This window comes from Calliphora vicina, chromosome 1 (assembly GCF_958450345.1).
Source record: "Calliphora vicina chromosome 1, idCalVici1.1, whole genome shotgun sequence".
Classification (NCBI taxonomy): Eukaryota; Metazoa; Arthropoda; class Insecta; order Diptera; family Calliphoridae; genus Calliphora; species Calliphora vicina.
The window spans coordinates 48,019,652-48,043,072 of NC_088780.1; the positions used below are offsets into that span (position 1 = coordinate 48,019,652).

The 23,421-nt window shown below is 29.4% G+C and overlaps 1 protein-coding gene across 2 annotated transcripts in view; it reads right to left on the bottom strand.

Annotated features, from left to right (window-relative positions):
• Positions 1 to 2,799: 2,799 nt before the first annotated feature.
• The window catches only part of Irk2 (Inwardly rectifying potassium channel 2), a 33,406-nt gene continuing 12,784 nt past the window's right edge, over positions 2,800 to 23,421 (bottom strand). For both annotated transcript variants that reach the window (XM_065510936.1, XM_065510943.1), the window contains 3 exons: positions 9,227 to 9,501; positions 8,382 to 9,164; positions 2,800 to 3,279 (listed from right to left, as the gene is read on the bottom strand). In XM_065510936.1, the coding sequence (XP_065367008.1) occupies positions 3,221 to 3,279; positions 8,382 to 9,164; positions 9,227 to 9,501 (1,117 nt within the window). In that variant the 3' untranslated portion in view covers positions 2,800 to 3,220. The remainder of the gene's footprint in view (positions 3,280 to 8,381; positions 9,165 to 9,226; positions 9,502 to 23,421) is intronic.

The following is a 23,421-nucleotide window of genomic DNA, read 5'->3' on the forward strand; positions in this document are numbered from 1 at the left end:
ATCGTCCCCTCAATAAAACAATAGTGTATAAGCATACACAGCATTATGTTTTTAATGCATAATAATAATCTACATAACTGATTTCAAATGTGGTCAAAATTAGGTGAAATTCTACTTTCACAAAGTGGGTCAAAAGATCAATTGAAATATTACTGTTATATCAGATGTCTACTAACACAAAAATTTTAAACTAATTATTTCGCAATGGACGATATATATAAGTTTGATTTGGAGTGGTAACTATCTAAATCAGAATTAATGTCTTATTTTAGTAAAAACATATTAAAGGGAAATTTACGGAAATTGCTCTTTCATCGAATTGATTTTAGTTTTTCAAAAATAAAATTTTCAATGGTTTTTAAATTTTTAACAATCATTCAGAAAAGAAAACAAGTAAGAAAGTATGGTCGGTCAAGTCCGATAATACCCTACAAATGAGCAAAAACATTTTTCTTTTAAAATATCAATAATTAATACTCGTGAGTGATTTTCGGAAGTGGGCCATATATGGGAGCTATGACTAATTATGGGTCGATCACCATAAAATTAGATCGTGTGATTTATGTCTATATGAAAGTTATTTATGGTGAATTTTGTGTTTATACCAACATTTTTAAGAGATTTATGTACGTTAAAGTTATTTTTGGAAGCGGGTCTATATGGGAGCTATGACTAATTATGGACCGATCGTAACAACATTTGGTGACATGAATTTTGTATATGTAGAACTTATTTGGAGCGAAATTTGTGGAGATACATTTATAAATTAAACATTTATGACCGATAAAGTCCAATTTCGGGACTACATTTGTATGGGGGCTAGGTGAAATAATGGACCGATTTCAGCCAGTTTCAATTTATCCAAATATCTTCAAAATTGCAGCCTGTACTCTGCGCAAAAGGTTTACATGGACAGCCAGCCGACCAGCCAGCCAGACGGACTTCGTTTCATCGACTCAGAAAGTGTTTCTAAGTCGATCGGTATACTTTAAGGTGGGTGTTAGACCAATATTTTTGGGCGTTACAAGCATCTGCACAAACGCATTATATCCTCCCCACTATGGTTGTGTAGGGTATAAAAATAGTTCGGAATAAATGTGGATTGTTCCTAATATTTGCAATCCTATTAAAATTTTGATCAAAATTTTAGTTTTAGAAACACAATAAATTTTTTTTTTTGCAATTTTGCCCATACGGTCAACATTTCCTTTGGAGCTGGGAAAATACTTTAGGGATAAATAGTGAACACATCAAGGTTTCCAAAACTGCTTTCCGTTTTCTGATCCCAGCTTTGGGATTTTAGAACATGTGGCCCAAAATTTTAATTTTGATAAAAAAATATGTCAAATTCCGAAGGGCGTATTCGAAAAATAGGACACGTTTTTTATACCAAAATATTCGTGAAGATAAAGAAAAACATAAAATTGTTATATGTTCTTTAAGAAAGTTTTTTTTAATTAAAAAACAGTTAACTCACTTTTCGTTCAAAAAACAGTAAATATCTACTATGAATTTTTAATTTACAAATCTATAATTGATATTGCTCTGAAATCCTTTGTATATTATGGGTAATTTAGTTGTCTAACTAAATCCACTCTATATTTTTAAAAAACTGATCCAAGTTATGGCATAATTTTTAGATATGAATTTTCAAATGCCTTTATCTGGGAATTATAAGAGATAGCACAAAATAGCATGTTTCAAGACCTAGTCGAGCGCTTTCCAAAAATATTAATAGGATGGGAAACAAACAAATAGTTTAAAAATTTTACATGTCGAAGGTACTTTAAAAATGCTCTGACCTTCCCTAATATGGACGGGGTATGGTCTGGACTATAAAGAGGGCGAGGATAAACTTCCCAACCACTTCATTCTAAATACTTTTTAATAGGTACATGTCCGCATAATCTTAGCATTTTTTGGCCAATTATCACCTCAAACGAATGAGTAAATGTTTCCTGTAATGCTTTAGACAGATTTCAGCAGCTTTTGTTCCCCCATATATATACTTAGCACCATGGATATTTGTCTTTAGTGTCGATTGGCCGGACTTCACATATACTGTCCTACGCTTCGGGTTATCGCAATGAATCCATTTCTCATAGCAAGTAATGATTCGGTGCAAAAATGATTTTCTTTTATAGCGTTCAAACATAATTTCGGACATGCAAAATCGTCATTCAAGGTCTCTCGGCTTCAATTCGTATGGCACCCAATTTCCCTGCTTTTGGATGAATGCTGCTCGCCAAGGTTTTGAAATTACTGCTTTAATAAATCTCAATGATTTTGCAAACTCTTGTTGAGTTTTACAACAATCTTCATGGAGTAATGTCTCCAATTTCTTTGGCTGGCAAAATTGTTGATTTTCCTCATATAAGTTTTGCCACAGACAAATATAACAATATTACTTGTTATTTGACATGTCTACGTATTTATATTACATATATCAAAGTCTTTCATATTCTAATCGTTTTAGTTTAGATCATGGGGCGCATCCAGGTCAACCACTTGGGGGTTGACATGGATTTTCTTTTTCCTTTTTGAAATTAAAACTTTTCGATTTTGGGGGGGTTAGTTTCCTTTTGGATCCATCCCTGGTTTAGAGTAATAAATAAAATGTTTTTTTATAAAAAAAACTTACCTTATTTACATACGAAATAACCTTTTCTCATAACCAACATTTAAATAAAGAATGTTTACTTAATTGATATTTATGATTAAAAAATAATAAAAACACCACAAATATATTTCTGTATTTCTGTTAAAATAAATGTATGTAAATACAAATAAATATATATATTTTTTTTGTAACTGTAAACATAACAATTTTTTATTATTATTATTATTTATTAATAAAACACATACGAGTACAATACAAATGAATGTCTACTAAATACTTAAAACATACGAATACTATTGTCTACAACAACGAATAAAAATTAAATAAAACAACATGATCATAAATATAGTTTTAGTTTTTTTGTTTTTGCTGAATTAAAATTATTGTGATTTTTTTTAGTTTGTTTGTTCATAACATGATTTCCTTTTATTTATTTAGTTTTCTGATTTATTTGTAAATTAAATTTAGTTTAAGCAATTTGGGTTTTGTTCGTTATTTTAAATGGATTTTGAATTAGTTTGAAAACGATTTCGTTGATATAAAAATGTCTTTTGTTTGAATTTGTTTTTTTATTTTTTATTTTTGGTTTTAGTTTCATTTTTATGATGCCTGTTCAGATGGAGGGACGAGGGACATTTGACGCATGGTAAATGTGGTTTCTGTTAAAATAAATAAATAATAAAAAATATCATATAAAAAAAATGTTAAACCAATAAAACACACCAAAACTATGTATTTACATACAAGTTAACATAAAAAAAAATAAAATATTGTATAAAAACACACAACAAAGAAACCATATTAATATGAATTATTACTACTACAGTATACATTTTGTGTGAATGTTAAAAATAATAATAAAAACACTTGTTAAAAATTAAGTTGTTAAATTTTATTGTGAATTTTTTGGGTTATTTTTATAAGAAAACTATTTGACTACTAGGTGGTATTGGAGACCCAAAATTGTATTAAGGTTTCAATGCATAAATTAATAAATGAATGAATTCATGATTTATGAGTTTGTTTTCTATAACATTATACAAAAAAAATCTCTACAATTTAAAACTAAATTAGTTAATCTTGGTTTTAAAATCATTAATGACTTTAACAGTCTGTTGTGTATAAAGTTGTCAAAACAATTTTCAGTATGTCAATCAAATTTTGTAGATAACCGTGAGACAATAGAAATATATTTCAGTTTGATCATAAAATCTATTAACATTTGTAAAATTAACTTGTTGAATTCAAAACAAAACTATAAATCAGTAATACACGTGTAATAATTTCCATTAAATAATAAAAAAAATCAAAACTTTTATTAAGTTAAATTTAAAATGAAACTAATTTCAAATATTTAAATTAAAGCATGACGTTTTAAAATTATATTAAATAAATCAATTCAAAGACCAGGTAATAACTAAAATGAGTCTACAAGAACTAGGCCACATATTAGATTAATGGTTATCTAAAATCTCCATAAACTTAATGGTAAAATAGTTTAAAAACCTGACTGACTGACTGATTCATCATTAACCAGTATGAATCTAGAAACAGAAAGGTATTTGGTACTTTTTTAAAATTCTAATTTGTCGTACTTCTCGTACATATAAACAAATAAATAATGAAATAAAATTACAAGTTATCAAATATGCATTTGAAAATTCAATCTTGGTCCTTTTCCCTTTAACTCATTTTTTAAAACTTAAGCATCTTATGACTTAACTAGTTCCAAAGTGATAGGGACCTGTTCCAGTTTTAAAACTTTATATGACAGCCAACAACTTATGTTTGCTGGTCCCTGTCACTTTAACATAATGATGTCTGTCTGGGAATTACCAAAAAAAAAATGGAAATAAATCTGTAACTTCTTAACGAATAGCCCGATTTTAATGAAATGTCCCATGGCTTTTCAAATAGTCAATATTACGAATTCCAAATCAACAACATACAACTTTGCTTTTTGACGCTGTATTGCCGACTACCGTATTATCAAATATTTAAGAAAACTACAAGAAGACGCTAATTAATGAGAGTTATGAAACTAGTGGAAATGATAATAAATTCATGTAAGAAATTGTGTCTTCTTTTCAAAAATGTTTAAGAATTAAAAATGCATGCCACATTGAACTTTGGATAGGGCTGAGGGAGCTATGTTCCCTTAAATGATGCAATTTTTATTTCACACGCATTTGTGTTATATTTTCATTCATAAAATATATAGAATACTGAATAAATGTTGTTTCTATAAGAGAAATAATATTAATACTGTTTTTGGGAAAAAACTTAAAAAATATGTTCTATTTTAGATGTTCCAAATTTCAATGCCTATGACTATTTATATGGTGCAGATAACTGTATGAAACTTGCTTATATTTGATTTGAAATTTTATAAAAAATACAACAGCTATTTTTAAAACGAACAAAATATCTATTGAACTAAGTGATAATCTACGCATGTAAGCGTTGTTTTTCTAGATATTTTCAAGTACTATCTTAATATCAAATTTCTTCATATTCAGATAACAACTGATTTTTTGTGAATTTTTTGCCCCCATTCCAACTAAAAGCCCATGAAAATACAAATCAGGTCAAAAACACCTCAGCAATGACTACATGTAATTTCATCATACTTCCAATATATAAATATTTGTCGGGATGTTTCGGAAATTTCTTCTAAATTTAACAGTATTATTTGCGCACATATAACACAGATTCATTGTGATTTGTTGTCAATAATAAAAATTGGTTATTTAGAGTGAATCATTTGATTAGCAATAAATTCGGTTATCGCAACTAAATTATTTTGTCTATGTGACAAAAACAAAAAATTGTTCATTTAAAACTGGAAAATTTACATGGACAGCCAGGCAGACGGACGGACGGACATCGTTTAATCGACTCAGAAAGTGATTATGAGTCGATCGGTATACTAATATTTTTGGGCGTTACAAACATCTGCACAAATCAAATATATCCTACACACTATGGTGGTCTAGGCTATAAAAATGAGTTGAAAAAATTACAAAAATAACCCAAGCCCTTTTTCAACTTTCGAATTTGCCAAATCAAATCTATCTTCAAATTTTATTTAACATTTGAAGGCTGTATGTAGGTCATTAATTGGTTAATGAGTTACAGAATAGCATACATAAAAGTACCAAATATTCGAAGCATACAATTTTATTTCTGAAGAAACTTCATAAATTGATTTGTATCTGTTAACCATTCGCACAAAATTTTTTGGAAATAAATCTGGAATTTCTAAACGGCTGGTCAGATCGGGATAAAATTTAACGTGGTCGTACCAAGGAGTAGATATTAAAATGGGCCATACAAATGCTAAAGATGCGGCGCTATGGGATCTCAAAGTAGGGTACCTTCGACATGTAACAATTTTTAACAGATTCCATTTTTTTGGTTTTTAACCGATTTCAGTTTTGGAGTTTTTTATCTAAACAAAAAAGTTAGAATAAATATGGATCAAATTGTTCCAATCCTATTAAAATTTTGATACAAATTTTAGTTTTAGAAACTCGATGAAGTTATCAAAGTTTTCTTAATTAACTTGTCAAAAGGTCAAAGGGAATCCCGCTATTCCTATTTTTAAAATTTTGTCCATAGGGTTCCATTTCTTTTGGAGGTGGGAAAATACTTTATGGATTACTAGGGATCACATCAAGGTTTCCGAAGCTGCTTTCTGTTTTCTAATTTCAGTTGTGCGATTCACTAACTTTTAACGAACCGACAATCGTAATATTTGTCGACATAAATATTCGCTTGCTTTAACAATACTGTCATTCAGTAATTTATTTTTAAATATTTTTGTATTCAAATATTTAGAAGATGGGGGGTCTAAACTTCGCTCATCACTTGCTAAATCGTATGCCAAATACTGAAAAGCCATTTTAAAAATTAATCATTTTATCTATTTAAATTATTGTCTCTAAAATAACGAAAAAAAAACTGCTTAAAGCAAGAGCTGACTTCAACCGACATCGAATATCGTTGAAAATATTATTGAGTATCAAATTCGATAAATTTTAGTTATATTTATTTTAACGATACGATTATCGTTATAAAAATTTGTGAATCCCACTACAGCTTTGGGATTTTAGAACATGTGGCCCAAAATTTAAATTTTTATAAAAAAAAAATAGGTGAAATTCTAAAAAATAGGACATGTTTTTAATACTAAAATGATCTCCATAAAGACACCTTACACAAAAACTTAAAATTGTAAAAGAATTTTTTTTTTTCTTTTTAATAAAAAAAAGGATAAAAAAACCTACTATTTTTTATTTTTGGATCCATAATTATATAATAATATTGCTCTGAAATCTTTTGTATGTTATTGGTAATTTAGTTGTCTAAAAATTAGAGTCCATTCGGTCCAAAAGTAAACCGTATATTTTTTAAAAAGGCGAACCAAATTGCAATTTTCAAATGCCTATAACTCAGAAATTATTAGAGACCTAGCCGAGCGCTTTCCAAAACCAGCCGTTTAGAAATACCAGATTTATTTACCCACTGTTCATTCCAATTTAGAATTAATTACCAATTAATTCCTAGGCATAATTGCTTTCTTCTTTAAATGTATTGAATTCATTCCTTTGAGAATTAATTATTTATAGAATTAATTCTTTATTGAATTATTAAAATGTTCATTAATTCAAATATATTACAAAATAGCTTAATAAAGTTTATTGAATGAATTTTTCTTTAATTCAAATCTGCAATACTTAGTATAAAAAGTCTTAAGACAATTTTTCATTTAATTTTGTAACTGATTAAAAGCCAAACAAATTAAATGAAGAACAAATATTTTAATTTAATTTGTATTAGATTTGAATTAACAATTATTAATTCTAATCAAATAAAAGCCTTTTTTTAATAGAATTAATTTTTAGCCTTGAAGCTAAAGAACTTGTTGTGTTGGAAATGATTTTATGGAATTAACTAGTGAATATTTTAATTCTGTATTAAGATTTTAGTGTATTTAGCTTAAATTCAATTAATTAATTCGAAGCTCTGGTAAAAATCTATACTACAAGATTAATCTTATTGGAAGGAAGAATAGAAAAAGTTCAAATAATATAAATATTTCTAAAATATACATTGTTTGTGTAATTTTTTGCCTTGAAATAAATCCAAATACCAAAAAGGTACCAACAAAATATTAAACTTAGAATGACACATTAAAGTTAGAATTTTCTAAATGTATGTTCTAGATAAACATTTGTTGTCATAACGAAAAGTATATTTAAAATCTCAGTTCTGTAAATATTTTATTTTCAAGAAGCAAAAAATTACCCTTTTTAGTCTTTGAAATATCAACTCTGAAAAAATGTATTAAATTTTTGAGACTATAGAAAACTACGAAACAAATTGTATCTATCTACCTATCATTTCCGTTATGTTTTTAAAGTTTAGAATACGACCTTAGTCCTGTTAATAAGACAACTAAGTAAATACTAAGTAATTTTGTTTAATACAAGTGTTTCAATAATTTATTGTATTTATCACTTTCACCATATATTCAACATAAATAAAATCTTACCTATAATCATCTAGATTCTGTTATAACCCCCACAACTAGCACTTAAGCTGAATGAGGATGAATTTGACAAACTTATAAAATCCAATAATTTTAGTACATGACCCACTAAAAATAATGTCCATGAATGTCATGATGAAATGAAAACAAAACTCTTACAATATTACACAACCATAACAAAAGCCCTCACTTAAGCAAAAAACTTACCCGGTGTTGTGAAACCCTCTTGTATCTTATAGATTTCATTCAAATCCCGGGCACTACATAGAGGCGTATCAACCTGTGTCGTTTCATTGAAACGAGCATAATCAATCTCATAAGCCTGGCGATCTTTGTTGTAAACAACAACCGGATCGAAACGATGGCCCCATAAAATCTCGGTGTTAATGTAACTGGAACGAGCTTGTGTGGATTGACCCGTTGATTCTACGGTACCCTCAAGTATGACAACAATTTCAAATTTATCCTGTAGCAAATCAGTGGCTGATATATTATAGAGAGGAGAGTTTTCATCGATTTTATGCTCAATGACCATGGGCCAAATGAAGAAGATATCGGAGCCAGACTCATCCGATCCAATATCCAAGTCCGTGAAATGTTGAGTCATCACTTCGCCTTCCTTGGTGGTGCGAGTGCGTATCAATTGGGCTTTAACACAGGCACCTATGATATGGGACTTGCGCATATCACCCACACGGAACATAAGACTAAGAGTACCATCACGCTGGCAGATGACAGCATTCTTCGAGAACAGTAAAGTCTGGGCACGTTGTTTGGCTCGGGTCATTTTGGCAAAAACAATACCGGCCATAAAGGCTGAAGACATGACACCATAAATGGACTGGAAGCACATCATGAAGATGGCTTCGGGACATGCTTCCGAAGTGGTACGTACACCATAACCAATGGTATGCTGGGTTTCAATGGAGAACAGGAAACAGGAAGTGAAACCGTTTATGGCCGACACACAGGGTTCCCAACCACTTTCCTCTGCAATCAAATAGATACAGTTAAATCAATGATTTTAATACTAAATACAAAAGAAAACTTACCCTGCTTGTCTGGCAAATGCAGCTCTTCCAAATCACCATGTGTATACATGATCAGCCACCATAAAACAGCAAATAACAGCCAAGACAATATAAATGACAGAGCAAATGCCAATAGAGTCCAGCGCCATTGTGAGTCTACCAGGGTGGTGTACATGTCCTGTAGAAAACGTAAACGTCTTTTGGTTAGGTTTTTTTGTAGCACATTGCAGTCGCCATTCTTGAATACAGCTCGTCGTCGTACTTTGCGCATACTACCAGGTCGATAGTTGCGTGATCTGTAAAAAGAGATAATGATCGTTTTAATTACAGCCTTAAGGTATGCTATACTATTTTTATATTTATCTTTAATTCTGTAGAAACTATTTTTACAGAGTGATTCAATTAAGAAATAAATATTAAAAGATGAAAATAAACGTACGTTATAAAAAGGGAAATTCAAATTACTGATTACATATATAAATGTAAACTGTTTCACTGTAAGTTAAGTATGTGTAATACGTTTTACATATAAATTAAAAATGTAGAAATACTATAAAAATTACTAGAAATACCTATAATTATAGATAAACAGATATAAATCGGAAACTCTCATGTCAAAGACCTAACTCAATTGTCAAAAACCTAAGTGGGGAGAAAATATTAATAAATCTATATATGTGAAAACAAAAACATCACTCGTATGTGTGATTATTTTGAGTAATCTTTTGTTCGAATTTTTTCCTAGTTTCCGCTCTATGTGTATTAATCTATGCCTACAATATTTGTAGATAGAATGTCAAAAAAAAAACTGAAATATTTAAATTCAGTTCTACAATTTTTTAAGGTTTTTATGATTTTTTCATATTTTTCGAAAATGAAAGATTTGAAATATTAGAAAAGGCGCTTTCAATGTACTATCTGACTTCTTAAAAATAATGAAATTAAAGCTGGCTATGTTCTCGAATAACACTTACTTAGCTATAATGCAGGTCCGCAGGTAGCTTTTACGGAATTTGCCAATTATCTCTGACTCGTGGAAATATGGTTGAATAATTTGAGAATACGAGTAAATGAACACAAAAGTAAACACATCAGAGATGTACATTAGAGTGTCCCTCTAATTTTTTTATATATATAAAACTATAGTTAAATATGAAATTTTGTCTTTCTATCATGATTGCAACCCGTGCCGACTTGCGATTTAGTTTTGTGGTACATTTGCAAGGGGAAAAAAATGCAAGTTTTTCAGATTTTGTAAAAATTTTGCCATTAAATTATTACTTTTGCAATTTAATTTAAAAGAATCGATATGTGTACGTAACTGTCGTTCTAATAAGACATAAAACACAAAAATTGGATAAAAAATGTTAAAGTTATTAAAAAATTGCCAGGCCATTAACGTGTCTCAGGCCACTAGAACAAGAAACGTATGAACAAAATTAACATATTTTGAGAAATATTAAAATAAAAGATTATTTTTACTTAAAATATATACATATTTACTTGTATATGAGTTCTTGTCTTCGTAGGATACCGTTAACCTATTCTCAGGTATGACCAAAAAAAATATTTTTTTTAACGGCAGATTCAAAACTCCAATATCAAATTTTTAAAAATTTTGTTAAACTAATTTCAGAATTTTTTTTGATCATCACCTGGGGATTTATTGTCAACATAATAGGGAATAAAAATGTGAAAAAATTATGTCAATACCTCCTATAGCTATTCAGAATATTATAGTCCATGTAATTTTAAATATAGTGTTAAAGTTTTACTAAAATCGGAAAACGCCAACCCTTAAATCGAGAAAGTCAAAGGTAAAATTTTTCAATATTTGGAATTTTTCGTGGAAAAATAGCGAAATGTTATATATTTTTGGGCCGATTTTGATAAAACTTAAGAAAATTATAACATGAAGTCTAGTATTTATAATAACAGCACAAACATTAAAATTAACCCTTAATATCACTTGGAGTTAAAATTACACCAAACTTCTAAAACCATTAAAAAATATTCAATTTCAATAGTGCTGATGAAAATTTGATTTTTATAGGAAACAATCTTTAAAATCTGTGTTGTGTATTAGATTTTTGCTTTAATAACGTAATTAATATTTTATTGAGGATTTTTGAATATCAAAATTGATTTTAACCCTTTAGTGTACTTTTTATTTATTAAATTTAAAAAATAATTTGAATGATTGAGTTTATTTAACTCTGAATGTGTTTTTCGTGATTTTAAAAGTTGAGTGTCTTTTTAACCCCAAGTGCTATTAAGGGTTAATTTTAATTTTTGTTTTTGCTCATTTACTTAGTGTAGGGTATTATATGGTCGGGCCGACTATACTTTCTTACTTGTTTTTTAAATGCCGTTAGAAATAACAACTCCAAAATGATTACTGTGTTTTGATATGTATGCAAAGTATTCAAGTGATTCATAAATGCTCGATGATAAGTTAAATGCATAAGACAAAATCAGTGCATTTATTTGTTTTAAATAAATTTTTACGCACACAGAAAAAATTATATTTCAATTCAAACATTTATCCCATATTGAACTGGTTTCAATTATTTCATAATTAAATCAAGTATTCATTTGCTCAAAAACAAAATTTCTTGATATTTTCTATTGAATTTTGAGTTTTGAATTTGATTATTTTGACAATTGAATATACAATTTTCGTTATTGATTGAATTTCAAATACAAAAATTATTGAATAGATAATTTTCGTAATTGAAACACAAAAAATAACAAAAATGTGTTTTCAATTACGAAAATTATCTATTCAATAATTTTTGTATTTGAAATTCCACCAATAACGAAAATTGTATATTCAATTATCAAATTTATCAAATTCAAAACTCAAAATTCAATAGAAAATATCAAGAAATTTAGTTTTTGAGCAAATGATTTAATTATGAAATAATTGAAACCAGTTCAATTTGTGACAAATATTTGAATTGAAACGGTTTAAGAAATAGTTTTTTCTGTGCATGGTTCAAGAACTAAATTTCATCTTATTTTGATACAAGCAAAATAATAAAAAAAAATTGAAAAAATCCTTCTAAATACAGTCTTAAATTAATTGAAACATACTCATATATGATAGTGTATATTTACTCAAAAAATTCTGCGTATATTCAAAACACTCATGAATGGTAAGAGTTTACAGAGTATGCAAGCAATTACATGCATTTTGCAAAAAAACACTTGCTGTAGTGAATCATGCAATGACAGTATTCGTTTAGTTTATGTATAGCATTTACTGTTGCAAAATAATAAATATGTCATTTGAGTGGTATTCATGCACAACTCTGGAACACACCATATTTATTCTGTCGGTGAATGTCACGATTAACATTTCACTAATCATGATTCACGAATTGAACTTATACAGAAGGCACAATAGAAAATTCTTAGGATCGTGACGCTATAAAATTACAAAACCAGTTTGTATGAATTCTCGCATTGAGCTAAAAACGATCAAGGCTTCGTAGAGCCAAACTACCACCCCATTTAGATGAGGCCCATTTGTTCATCAAGTCTCCCATCAAAGAGCCTTTAGTTTTAATTTTAGTTAGAAGACTTTTTATTTATTGTTAGGCCTAAGAAAATAAAGCAGATTCCATAAATAAATAAACGTAAAAAAAATATCTGAATTCTCGTCCAAATCTAAAAATATTTGAAGTGTTGTGATTTTTGGCAAAGATTTTAAGTTTTTTTTTTTTAATTTTGTCATAGAATTACTTTAAATGAATACGTTACAAACCCCATATAAATTCACAGAAATAGTTTTTTACGTTTTCAAAAACTCGGTTCAACTGCAAAATCATAAAAACCTTAACAAAGGAAATTTTTTTTATTTTTTTCCAGCTCAACAAATACTGAACTCAGAACAAACATTTTGAGAAACGTTATCTTAGAATGAATTTAACTTTTATTTTAGTTGGAAACATTACAAAAATTTTTTGAGGCCACCTTTTAAATACATGTTAGTTCTATCGATGCCTCGCAAATGATCAACAACTAAGTTTGATTTACCAAAATTTAAAAAAAAAAAAACATATTTTATTATTTTTGTGTATAACTTAAACATTCAAAGTATTAGCTATGACCCTTTTCCATCTTTCTGGCAATATATGGATTCTGTGCCAAAGCAACTACTCATCTTTTGAGTCCAAGATCAATTCAATCAGTTTTCGGAACCTCTGTTCTGAAGTGAATCGTATCCCAGCAGACGGACGGGGAAAGGTCTGGACTATAAGTCAGGTGAGGCAAAACTTTTCAACCACTTCCTTCTAAATTGTTTTTAACAGGTATTGTAACATGTGACCGATCGTTATCGTGTTGGAATATTACGGTTTCATGTATTTTTTTTACATTTGTTTTACAATTATATACAATTATAATTTATATAATGTTTTATAATTATAAAACATTTTCTTATTTTGATTAGAAACATATTTTTCTTTCGATTTAATAACTACATGAATATACATAATGCCATTGTCTTCTAATATTAAACTATTAATATGAAATTTACAATCTAACTACTACTTCAAAAACCTCCTACAAACGTAAGTGTTTTTTAAATTATTACACAGCTTGTTTATAAATTAAAAATTTCCTTTCGTTTTTTTCCCTCAACAACAATCAACACTAATTAACATTGTACTAAATTTATGAATGTCATTCTCTTTGCAAATTTATCGCCGTTTTTTTCTCCTTTTTTGTTGTTTTATTTTTCACCAGACTAATAATGTCAGTCATGTCAAGTACAAGATGCAGGCAATATCATTCATATTGGCAAGTACAGTGAGTGTGATAAATATATACATATGGGGGATTTCATGTCAAGTGAACCAGCTTTTGAAATCGATTTCTACCGATCGGGTTAATCATATTGGATAGACAGACACAATTTTTCAACAAGATCGGCCGAGAACTCTCTGAGTTAGAGGGGGTCAAAATTTGACATTTTGGATAAACAGGTGGTTTTTCTCATCCATATTACCTATTGTTCTTAGCAAAATGTGTCCCTAATAGTTTAGATTGCTATTTCTTCAATCCTTCGAAAAAAAATTTTTTTTTTTAAATCAAAAACTTGTTTGATTTTTTTTTTCAAAATGGGCCCATTTTTTCCTTGAAGACTTTTATGGTCGCTTGGTATGCGAGTGGGATATCTATCAAAATAAATATTTTGTAACACCTCAGCCGAGTAAATAATATAGCACATCATAGATGTGTGGACTTGCTCATACGTTTTTAACAAAAAATGAGTCAAAACATAGTAAATAACGAAACAATTTAAGGTACAAACATTCAGATTTTATTGATTTTTTTCTAAAAAAGTACACAAAAAATTGCTTTTTCGTGTACTTTTTTGTTTTCATTTGGTGGACTCTTAGCTATATTATTACCATATATAGTTAAGCGGTATCATCAAGTCTGAATTAGCTGTTGGCCGTAAAATGATGAAAAAATTTTTTGAAGGCCGACTAATTTTCAGAATCTTTGGATGCCCATAAAAAAAATTGGTCACCAAAATCGTCAAACTGAGTTAGAGTTTTACTACCTTTTGGGAGTAGAGTCGAACCTATATTGTCATGAATGTGTGTTTTTCCAAAAAGTCTTCATTTGTTGCACAATGTTATTTGTACCTGTATTGATTAAGAATAAAAATAAAAAAGTTTTGCCTGCTCTAAAATATTGATTTGCAAAAACCACATGATTTTCATAAATTATAATGTGGAGCTTCACCTCCAGACTTTCATCATCAAAACTATGGTTAAAAAAATTAGGTCGTTTGAGTTGGGTCGTGAATGAATCATTCACTAAATACTAAATAGTCGTAATATAATTGATACATAATTAACCCATAGGATTAGCCCACAATTATATCAAATGCTCTAGAATTAAACTATTATCATTTTTTAAAAGAATACGTTAAATTGTTCTCTAATATTTGGCAATTAATAATAGACTTTTCATAAATATGTTATTAATAAAAATTAGTTTTCAAATTTTAAACAAAATTCATTAAAGCTCACATTAAATAGTTTTATGTAGAAAATAAATAAAGTCTCACAAAGAAGGCGGTATTTTGTATATATGTAAACACATTTTCTTAAATGGCTAAAGACATTAATGAAATTAATTTTAAATTAATTAATACAATTTGCCATCAAAGTTCAAGAAGTGTCATTAAAAACAAAAGTACGACAACGAGAAGGCAGGCACTAAGCAAAGCAGGCATGCATGCGAGAGTGTAAATATTTAGCTAAACTTAAGACTCGAGCAACGGAGAGAATTAAAATTTAATCTAAAACAGAGACCGTAACGGTTATAAGTGTATTCAAAAATGTTATTTTATAACAGTTATTTTGTGGCTTTAAAAATAAAAATCCATTTAAAACAGTTATTATTCAACGTAAAAATAAAAGTTCGCATGAAACTCTTAAAAAAAAGAGTTCTAAATAGCCGTCATAAAAAAACTCATTTGAGGAGTTTTATTTATCCCATCAGAAAATTAAACTCAAATGAGTTTTCGATTAACATTCTTTGTAATCTATATATATAAAAAGTAAGAAAGTATTGTCGGTCTAGCCCGACCATATAATACCCTAAACTAAGTAAAACTAAGTAAAAGTTAAAAACAAAAGTACGACAACGAGAAGGCAGGCACTAAGCAAAGCAGGCATGCATGCGAGAGTGTAAATATTTAGCTAAACTTAAGACTCGAGCAACGGAGAGAATTTAAATTTACTTTAAAACAGAGACCATAACGGTTATAAGTGTTTTCAAAAATGTTATTTTATAACAGTTATTTTGTGACTTTAAAAATAAAAATCCATTTAAAACAGTTATTATTCAACGTAAAAATAAAAGTTCGCATGACGGCTATTTAGCCGTCATAAAAAAATCTCATTTAAGGAGTTTTATTTTTCCCTTCAGAAAAAAATTCACTTGAGGAGTTTCATTATAAAATAAAAGTTATTTGAGGTGTTTAATTTTTCCCATCACAAAATAGAACTCATTTTATGTAAATTGACACTGGTCAGATCATTACAATTTGTAAAGCAGCTTGCATTGCAATTGAATAAATTGTCATTAAAATTAAATCAAGTGGGATTTTAATTTGTTATTGTTTGATTCCTATTATCAAATTGGAAAAAATAAAACTCATCAAAACAGTTTTTTTCTTGAAGGGAAAAATAAAACTCCTCAAATGAGTTTTTTTGTGAACTCGTTTTTTTAGATTTTCATGCGAACTTTTATTTTTACAATGAAAAATAACTATTAACTGTGGAGTTTAGATAATTTTTTTAATATCACCATAGATTCTGAAAGATCACGTCATTACGAATCTTTGGATATTGGTATATAACAGTATAGGTTTCCGTTGACTCTAACATTGAGAGTTTTTGATTTCGAATTTTCTGGATAACCGTTATTTACGGTGCCTGCTTTAAAATAAAATTTACTTTGTTTTAAAATTATACTAACGGTTTAGTTGATCATCAACCTCTTCTTAAAACTGCTATTAAAAATATTCATTAAAATCTTGGCTGTGACGTGACATTTCCGATTAACATTCTTTGTAATCTATATATGGGGCATTTCATGTCAAGTGAAATCGATGTCTTCCGATGAAATTTGCACCAAGGTTAGTTCTATTGGATAGTAACTCAGACACAATTTTCGGTCAAGAACTCACTGAGTTACAGGAAGTTTGACATTTTGATCAAGCAGGTGTTTTTTCTTATCCATGTAACTTATTACCTATTGTTCTTAGAAAAATGTGTTCCAAATAGTTTAGATAGCTTTTTTTCAATATTTCGAAATATTTAAAAAAAAAAATAAAAAATTTTTAATATTTTTTCCGAAATCAAAAACTTTTTTGACTTTTTTTTTTAAATGGGCCCTTGTTTTTCTTAAAATAAAGCTTAGATATTTTCCTTGAACACCTAGTTGGTCGCTTAGTGGGATGCGAGTGCGATATCTATCAAAATAAATATTTTGTAACGCAAAACATAAAAGTTTTGATTTTTTTGCAAAATCAAAAACTTTGTTGACTTTTTTTCAAAATGGACCCTTTTTTAATTTTTTTTTAGCTCAAACAAAAGCTTAGATATTTTCCTTGAAGACCCTTTTGTTTGCTTAGTGGGATGCGCGTGGGATATCTATCAAAATAAATATTTTTTAACTCAAGACTTACAATTTTGACTTTTTTTTTGCAAATTCGAATTTTTTTTTTCAAAATGGGCCCTTTTTTAACAAATTTTTTTTAGTCAAAAGAAAGCTTAGGTCCATTCCTTTAAGATATTTTAGGTCGCTTAGTGGGTTGCGAGTGGGATATCTATCAAAATAAATATTTTGTAACTCAAGACATAAAATTTTTGCCGTTTTTTGGCATGTCAAGTTGGTTCACTTGACATGAAAAGCCCCATATATAAAAACGGATGTTAGTATGTATTTGGGTATATGTGTATGTTCCGAATGAACTCAAAAACGGCTGGACCGATTTTGATGAAATTTTCAGGGAACCTTTAGAATAGTCTGGTGGGTAACACTGTATAGTCAGATTTTTGATATTCGGTCTGTAGGCGTAGGGGTGTGTAAAAATCCAATAATCCATAAAAATGGTTGTGTGTATGTATGTTCCGTAAGGTCAGATTTTTGATTTTCGGTGTACGATAAACAATTTTGTTCTTCATCGAGAGCTGCAGAGATACCTCAACAGCATATCGAAAGACTAGAGACTAATCGCTCTCGGATTGGCTGTGGGAACGTACAATTTTTGCATCATAAAATTATGATATTAATTAGATCGATGACCAAATACAATTGAAAGTGCCTTGCGAAATAATAAAAGTACAATGTTTTCTAAAGGCCAGCAACGCGGACCGGGTTCAGCCAGTGTCTACTAAATACCATTTGCATAGCTTAGAAGTTGTTTAGTAATGACTGTTTTATTATCTGATATATATCTATTTATTTACCAGATATCTGCATGGAAATATTTGATTCAGAACTCACAGTGAGTTGTCATTACAAAAAAATCAATTTGTTTCTCATATCGTCAATGTCGGTAGATCAGTTTACGATATTATGATGTCCTGGAGTTCAGTTCATACGATCCATAAGTCATTACATGTAACTACTTCTTTTATTGATATCAAGGTCAATGACTTTTTAGCAATGTCTTAATGATATCGTCAGGTAAAAATAATGAATTAAAATCCAATTATACAAGTACTTAGTATTAACATTATAACCCATTACTGGGTAATAAAACTTTTTTCTGGGTAACTCAGACAAACGTTGGACATAAATTCGTTTAACTTAAAATAGTTTTGAAGTTCTTCCAAGTTAATATCTGTCCATTTATCAATTAAAACAATTAACTGTATACCGAGGGCTATGTGTATTGAATCGCTTAATCGTGAATAATTGTAACTAATGAATTAACCCAACACAAAACAACATCAACGAACTATGTGGCTGGGATGGTTTGGCTGATTTCAGTAGATGTCTGTTTGCTTAGCACTCTGAACTGACTGCCTTAACTGACTGACTGCATTGCAATAACAATTAATTAAGAAATTATAATAATAAAAAAAATTATAAATAAATACTCATAGTCATAGTCTTGCCAGCGATGTGTGTGTGCAAATGTGTAAACTTAACGTGTCTATTTTAATTATAATTTGGGGTGCCATTTACGAACACCAATTGACAAGTGTTAAATGCACTTAATTTGGTCTCAGAGATCAGTGATTTGCAATTCATTTTATTAGATAAACAAAACGTGTTGTAGTGTTGCATTAAAAAATGCACTTAAAATTAAATTTAAATTGAATTTTAAATAATCTACGAACATCTGTATGGAATTTTGCATGTACATTTTATATATTTTAAATATATACAATTTTTTTTATTTGTTTTAACTTGTTTAATGTGGCAATTTAACCACATTAGCCATAAAATGGTGTTAGCTGTGGGCGTTTTATAGCAAACAATAAAGAGGTTAAGTAAATATAGAAATTAGTAATATTTTATAGTGTAACTAGACTCATATCAGATTGTATGGAGGTAGTTGGAGATTAAAATTATCAGATATCATTTAAATATACCTCATTGGCCTTGATGAGTGAAAAAACTGGTTTGTAGACATTTATTTGTTGATGATGCGGAACGTATTAAGGATATCCCTTCATCATAATTACTTCACCATATAAAAAGTCACGGGTCAATAAGTCCATTACTTTTTGAAGGAAACACAGGATTTTGGATAAAAAATCTTTTTAGTTTTCATTCTTTTGAGCTCTATATACTTTTTCCAATATTTCTGCAATTTTTGTATCCCTTCAAAAATAATAAGATTTGTTGAGGTCATCAAAATAGATATTTGCTTGTGAGATGATGAGGAAGCAATTCATAGCCTAATTCATAGATAAAACGTCAAAATGTGTACCCCTTTGTGCGCCAGATTGTGAACAAACGCAGCGGAAAGCTTCACGTACCCAAGTGATAATTGAAAATTGAAACCTGTATATGGCTTCCACAATCTCTCGCACTTCAATCTCTTGAAACAATTTTTCAATTGCTTTAGCTATAGAGACTTCAACTGGGCTAATACCGAACTTACGACCACAATGAAATTCAGAAAACCACATTTTTACCATTGAAATTGATGGTGCAGAGTTCCCATAGTATTAATCAAACTTAGTCTTGGTTTGAGTGATGCTTTTTCCGTAAAAATGAATGCTTAATGACCAGACGAAATTCACTTTCTTCTCAAGTCAAGTGGTAGTCAGTCTGCTATCAATGGCTGTCAAACACAAACTAAATGACGCAGCTTGTTCAAATGATCGGTATACTTTAAGACTATAATTTTTAGACTAATATTTTTGGATGTTATAAACATTAACACAAACTCAGGGTATATTGCGTGGTGTAGGGTATAAACCAATTGCAAAAATCGAGTCATAAATTATTTAATATAAAAATATCGTTAATAATGTATAACAAACTAGCTGAACCCGGTCCGCGTTGCTGGCTTTTAGAAAACATCTGTTTTATATTGCATCTCGATCTCGATTTTAATATACAGTGTCGGACAAAGTCGGTGAACCAACCTTCAATGTTAATACATGTAGTGGCATTTCGGCTGGTTCCAATGAATTCAAAAATGCAGTATGGAAATTTCTTATTCATGCACCTAATATGCAAGAGTAAACAAAATTGTTTATCACAGACCGAAAATCAAAAATTTGACTTTACGCTGTTACCCAAAAGGCTTTTTTGGAGATTACGTGAAAATTTCATCAAAAGCGGTCCAGCCTTTTTTGAGTCTATACGGAACATACATACACACAAATAGAAATATTAACTGGTACCGTGAAATCCCAAATGAAATAACTCCCCACGAAAAAATTAAATAACACCCAACAAATTTTTCATACAACTTGGGACTTATTTCATTATGAAACAACCCCTAAACCATAGGGAATTATTTCATAATTTTTTGTTGGGAGTTATTTCATAATGCAATAACAGCCAATGAAACAACTCCCAATGAAATTTTTTTTGGGATTTATTTCATTTTATTTTGGGAATTAGGAGTTATTTCACCGTATTGGGAGTTATTTAATTTTGGTTGGGTTCTACTTTGCAAAAGCAGAATCCATAAAATTTGTTTTGCATTGATGACCTTCTGAAATATTATAAAACCTTTCTCCAATGAAAGAAATCTTTTCTGAGCGGTTTTGATAACCCCAGAGGAGAAACCCTTAGCGCTCGGCCAAAGGCCGGCAATGCCCAAACAAAATTTTCTGAGCGTAGACAGTTTTTGATACACCCCAGATGAGGAAACTTTGCGCTACGCCGCACAGTGGCTCATTTTCGTTTTTCACCGGCCAAAACTCTGTAACTTTTGAACCGATAGAGATATTTTAGAAATTTTTTTTGGTGGACAGATAACTTCTTGAATTTTTCTCCAGTTTTAATTTCATTAAAATCGGTTCAGCATTTGTTGCGCAATTTAAGGTTAAAGTTGAACTTTTAATTTTGTATAGCATTTAGTATGAAAATGCAATTTTTTTTATTTTTTGAATCAGCTATACACAGAGAAAACAGATTCGTGATAGCAACCGAATTTGTTGCCAATCGAATGATTCTACATTAGTAACTAAATTTTACAGTTCTGACTACAAAATTTTGGAAGGGGTAACAAAAGTTTGGTTGCTTCAACCGAAATTCTTCTTTGTTAACTGACTTTTTGTTGATAGAACTGAAAAATTCTATGTGTGCAACCGAATCATTCGATTGGAAACAAATTCGGTTGCTATCACGAATCTGTTTTCTCTGTGTACTTATTAAAAAAGTTAACAGCAGATAAAAACAAGTAAGGAAGTATGTTCGGCCAAGCACGACTATATAATACCCTACACTATAATTTATTTTCGTGAATGATTTTCGGAAGCGGGTCTTATATGGGAGCTATGACTAATTATGAACCTATCGCCATGAAATTAGGTCGTGTGATTTATGTCTATATGGAAGTTATTTCTATTGAATTTAATGTTTATACCAACATTTTTAAGAGATTTATGCTTGTTAAAGTGATTTTCGGAAGCGGGTTTATATGGGAGCTATAACTAATAATGGACCGATCGCCATGAAATTAGGTCGTATGATTTACGTCTATATGAATGTTATTTCTATTGAATTTTATGTTTATACCAACATTTTTAAGAGAATTATGCTCGTTAAAGTGATTTTCGGAAGCGGGTCTATGACTAATAATGGACCGATCATCATAAAATTAGGTGACATTAATTCAGTTTATATAAAACTTATTTGGAGCAAAATTTGTGTAGATACATATATAAATTAACCATTTACGTCCGATAAAGTATAACTTCGGGAGATCATTTGTATGGGTGCTAGATGAAATAGTGGACCGATTTCAGTAATTTTCAATAGACTTCGTCCTCGGGCCGAAAAAATTTATGTACCAAATTTTATCGCAATATCTTCAAAATTGCGACTTGTACTTTGCGCCAGACATATGAACAAATAAAATAAAAATAGAACAAAAATTTTGGGAGTAATTTCATTCAAATGAAAAAAGTGTTCAACAAACAGGTCAAAACAGGTCAACAAGTATATATAGGCTTAAAGATAACACTTTGGACTTTCTCCTGGTTGTAAAATTTGTTTAACCCCTTTTGACCCTAAGCACTTTTACTCCACTGAAATTCAAATTTGTCTAAAATATAGTACCTGAGAAAAAAATTAATAACACATCAGGTATAAACGGTACAATGACAAATCATATCAGCTCTTAAAGACTATTATCCTACCAACATAACAAAAGAAAAATCATCCAATTATCTATAATAGTTTGCGAGTAATGATAATTTACTTCTGATCAAATTTACAAAAATCACATTTTTATAAAATGACATAAAATATTTGATTTTAACAGCATGCCACGCACACAATTGACAATATCTAATAATTTGGCTACCTTAGTTTCAATGTGTTTACTATTGAACGGCATTAAAATTTTTGAAATCGGAGTTAACAAAAAGTTGGACTTTTGGCCGATGAAATTGAGATATGAGCCACCGTGCGCTGTAGGCCCGCAATGCAAAAACTTTTGTGTAAGCCAAGAATAATTTCACTTTTGAAGTTCTTTATTTCATTGAGAGTTAGATTACACAATAAATTGCTTCGGATTGGGAATTATTTCATTTCTATTGGGATTTATTTCATTGGGAGTTATTTCGCTTTTTTGGGACTAATATTTTTAAAGTTATGAAACCGCCGATTATTGAGAGTAATTTCATTTTACCCTTTGGTATTTATTTAATTTTTAAAGTTTGGGAATTATTTAATTTTTGATGGGAGTTATGTCATTGGGAGTTATTTCATTGGGATTTATTTCATTTGGGAGCTATTTCACGGTAACATATTAACTGTAATCTCTAAATGTAAGTAATCCGATTTTGCTAAAATTTTTAGCATTTGTTTTATAGATGACAGTAAATAATTTAAAAACTTGAGAGCATCGAAAATCCAAAACAAGGGCCAACCTACTGCACACAGAATGAATTACAGAAAACTGACACGACATGTTAACCACTGATGGTGATAATTAAAAGTGTCTCGACAATATATAAAACAATACATTTTTAAATATTTAA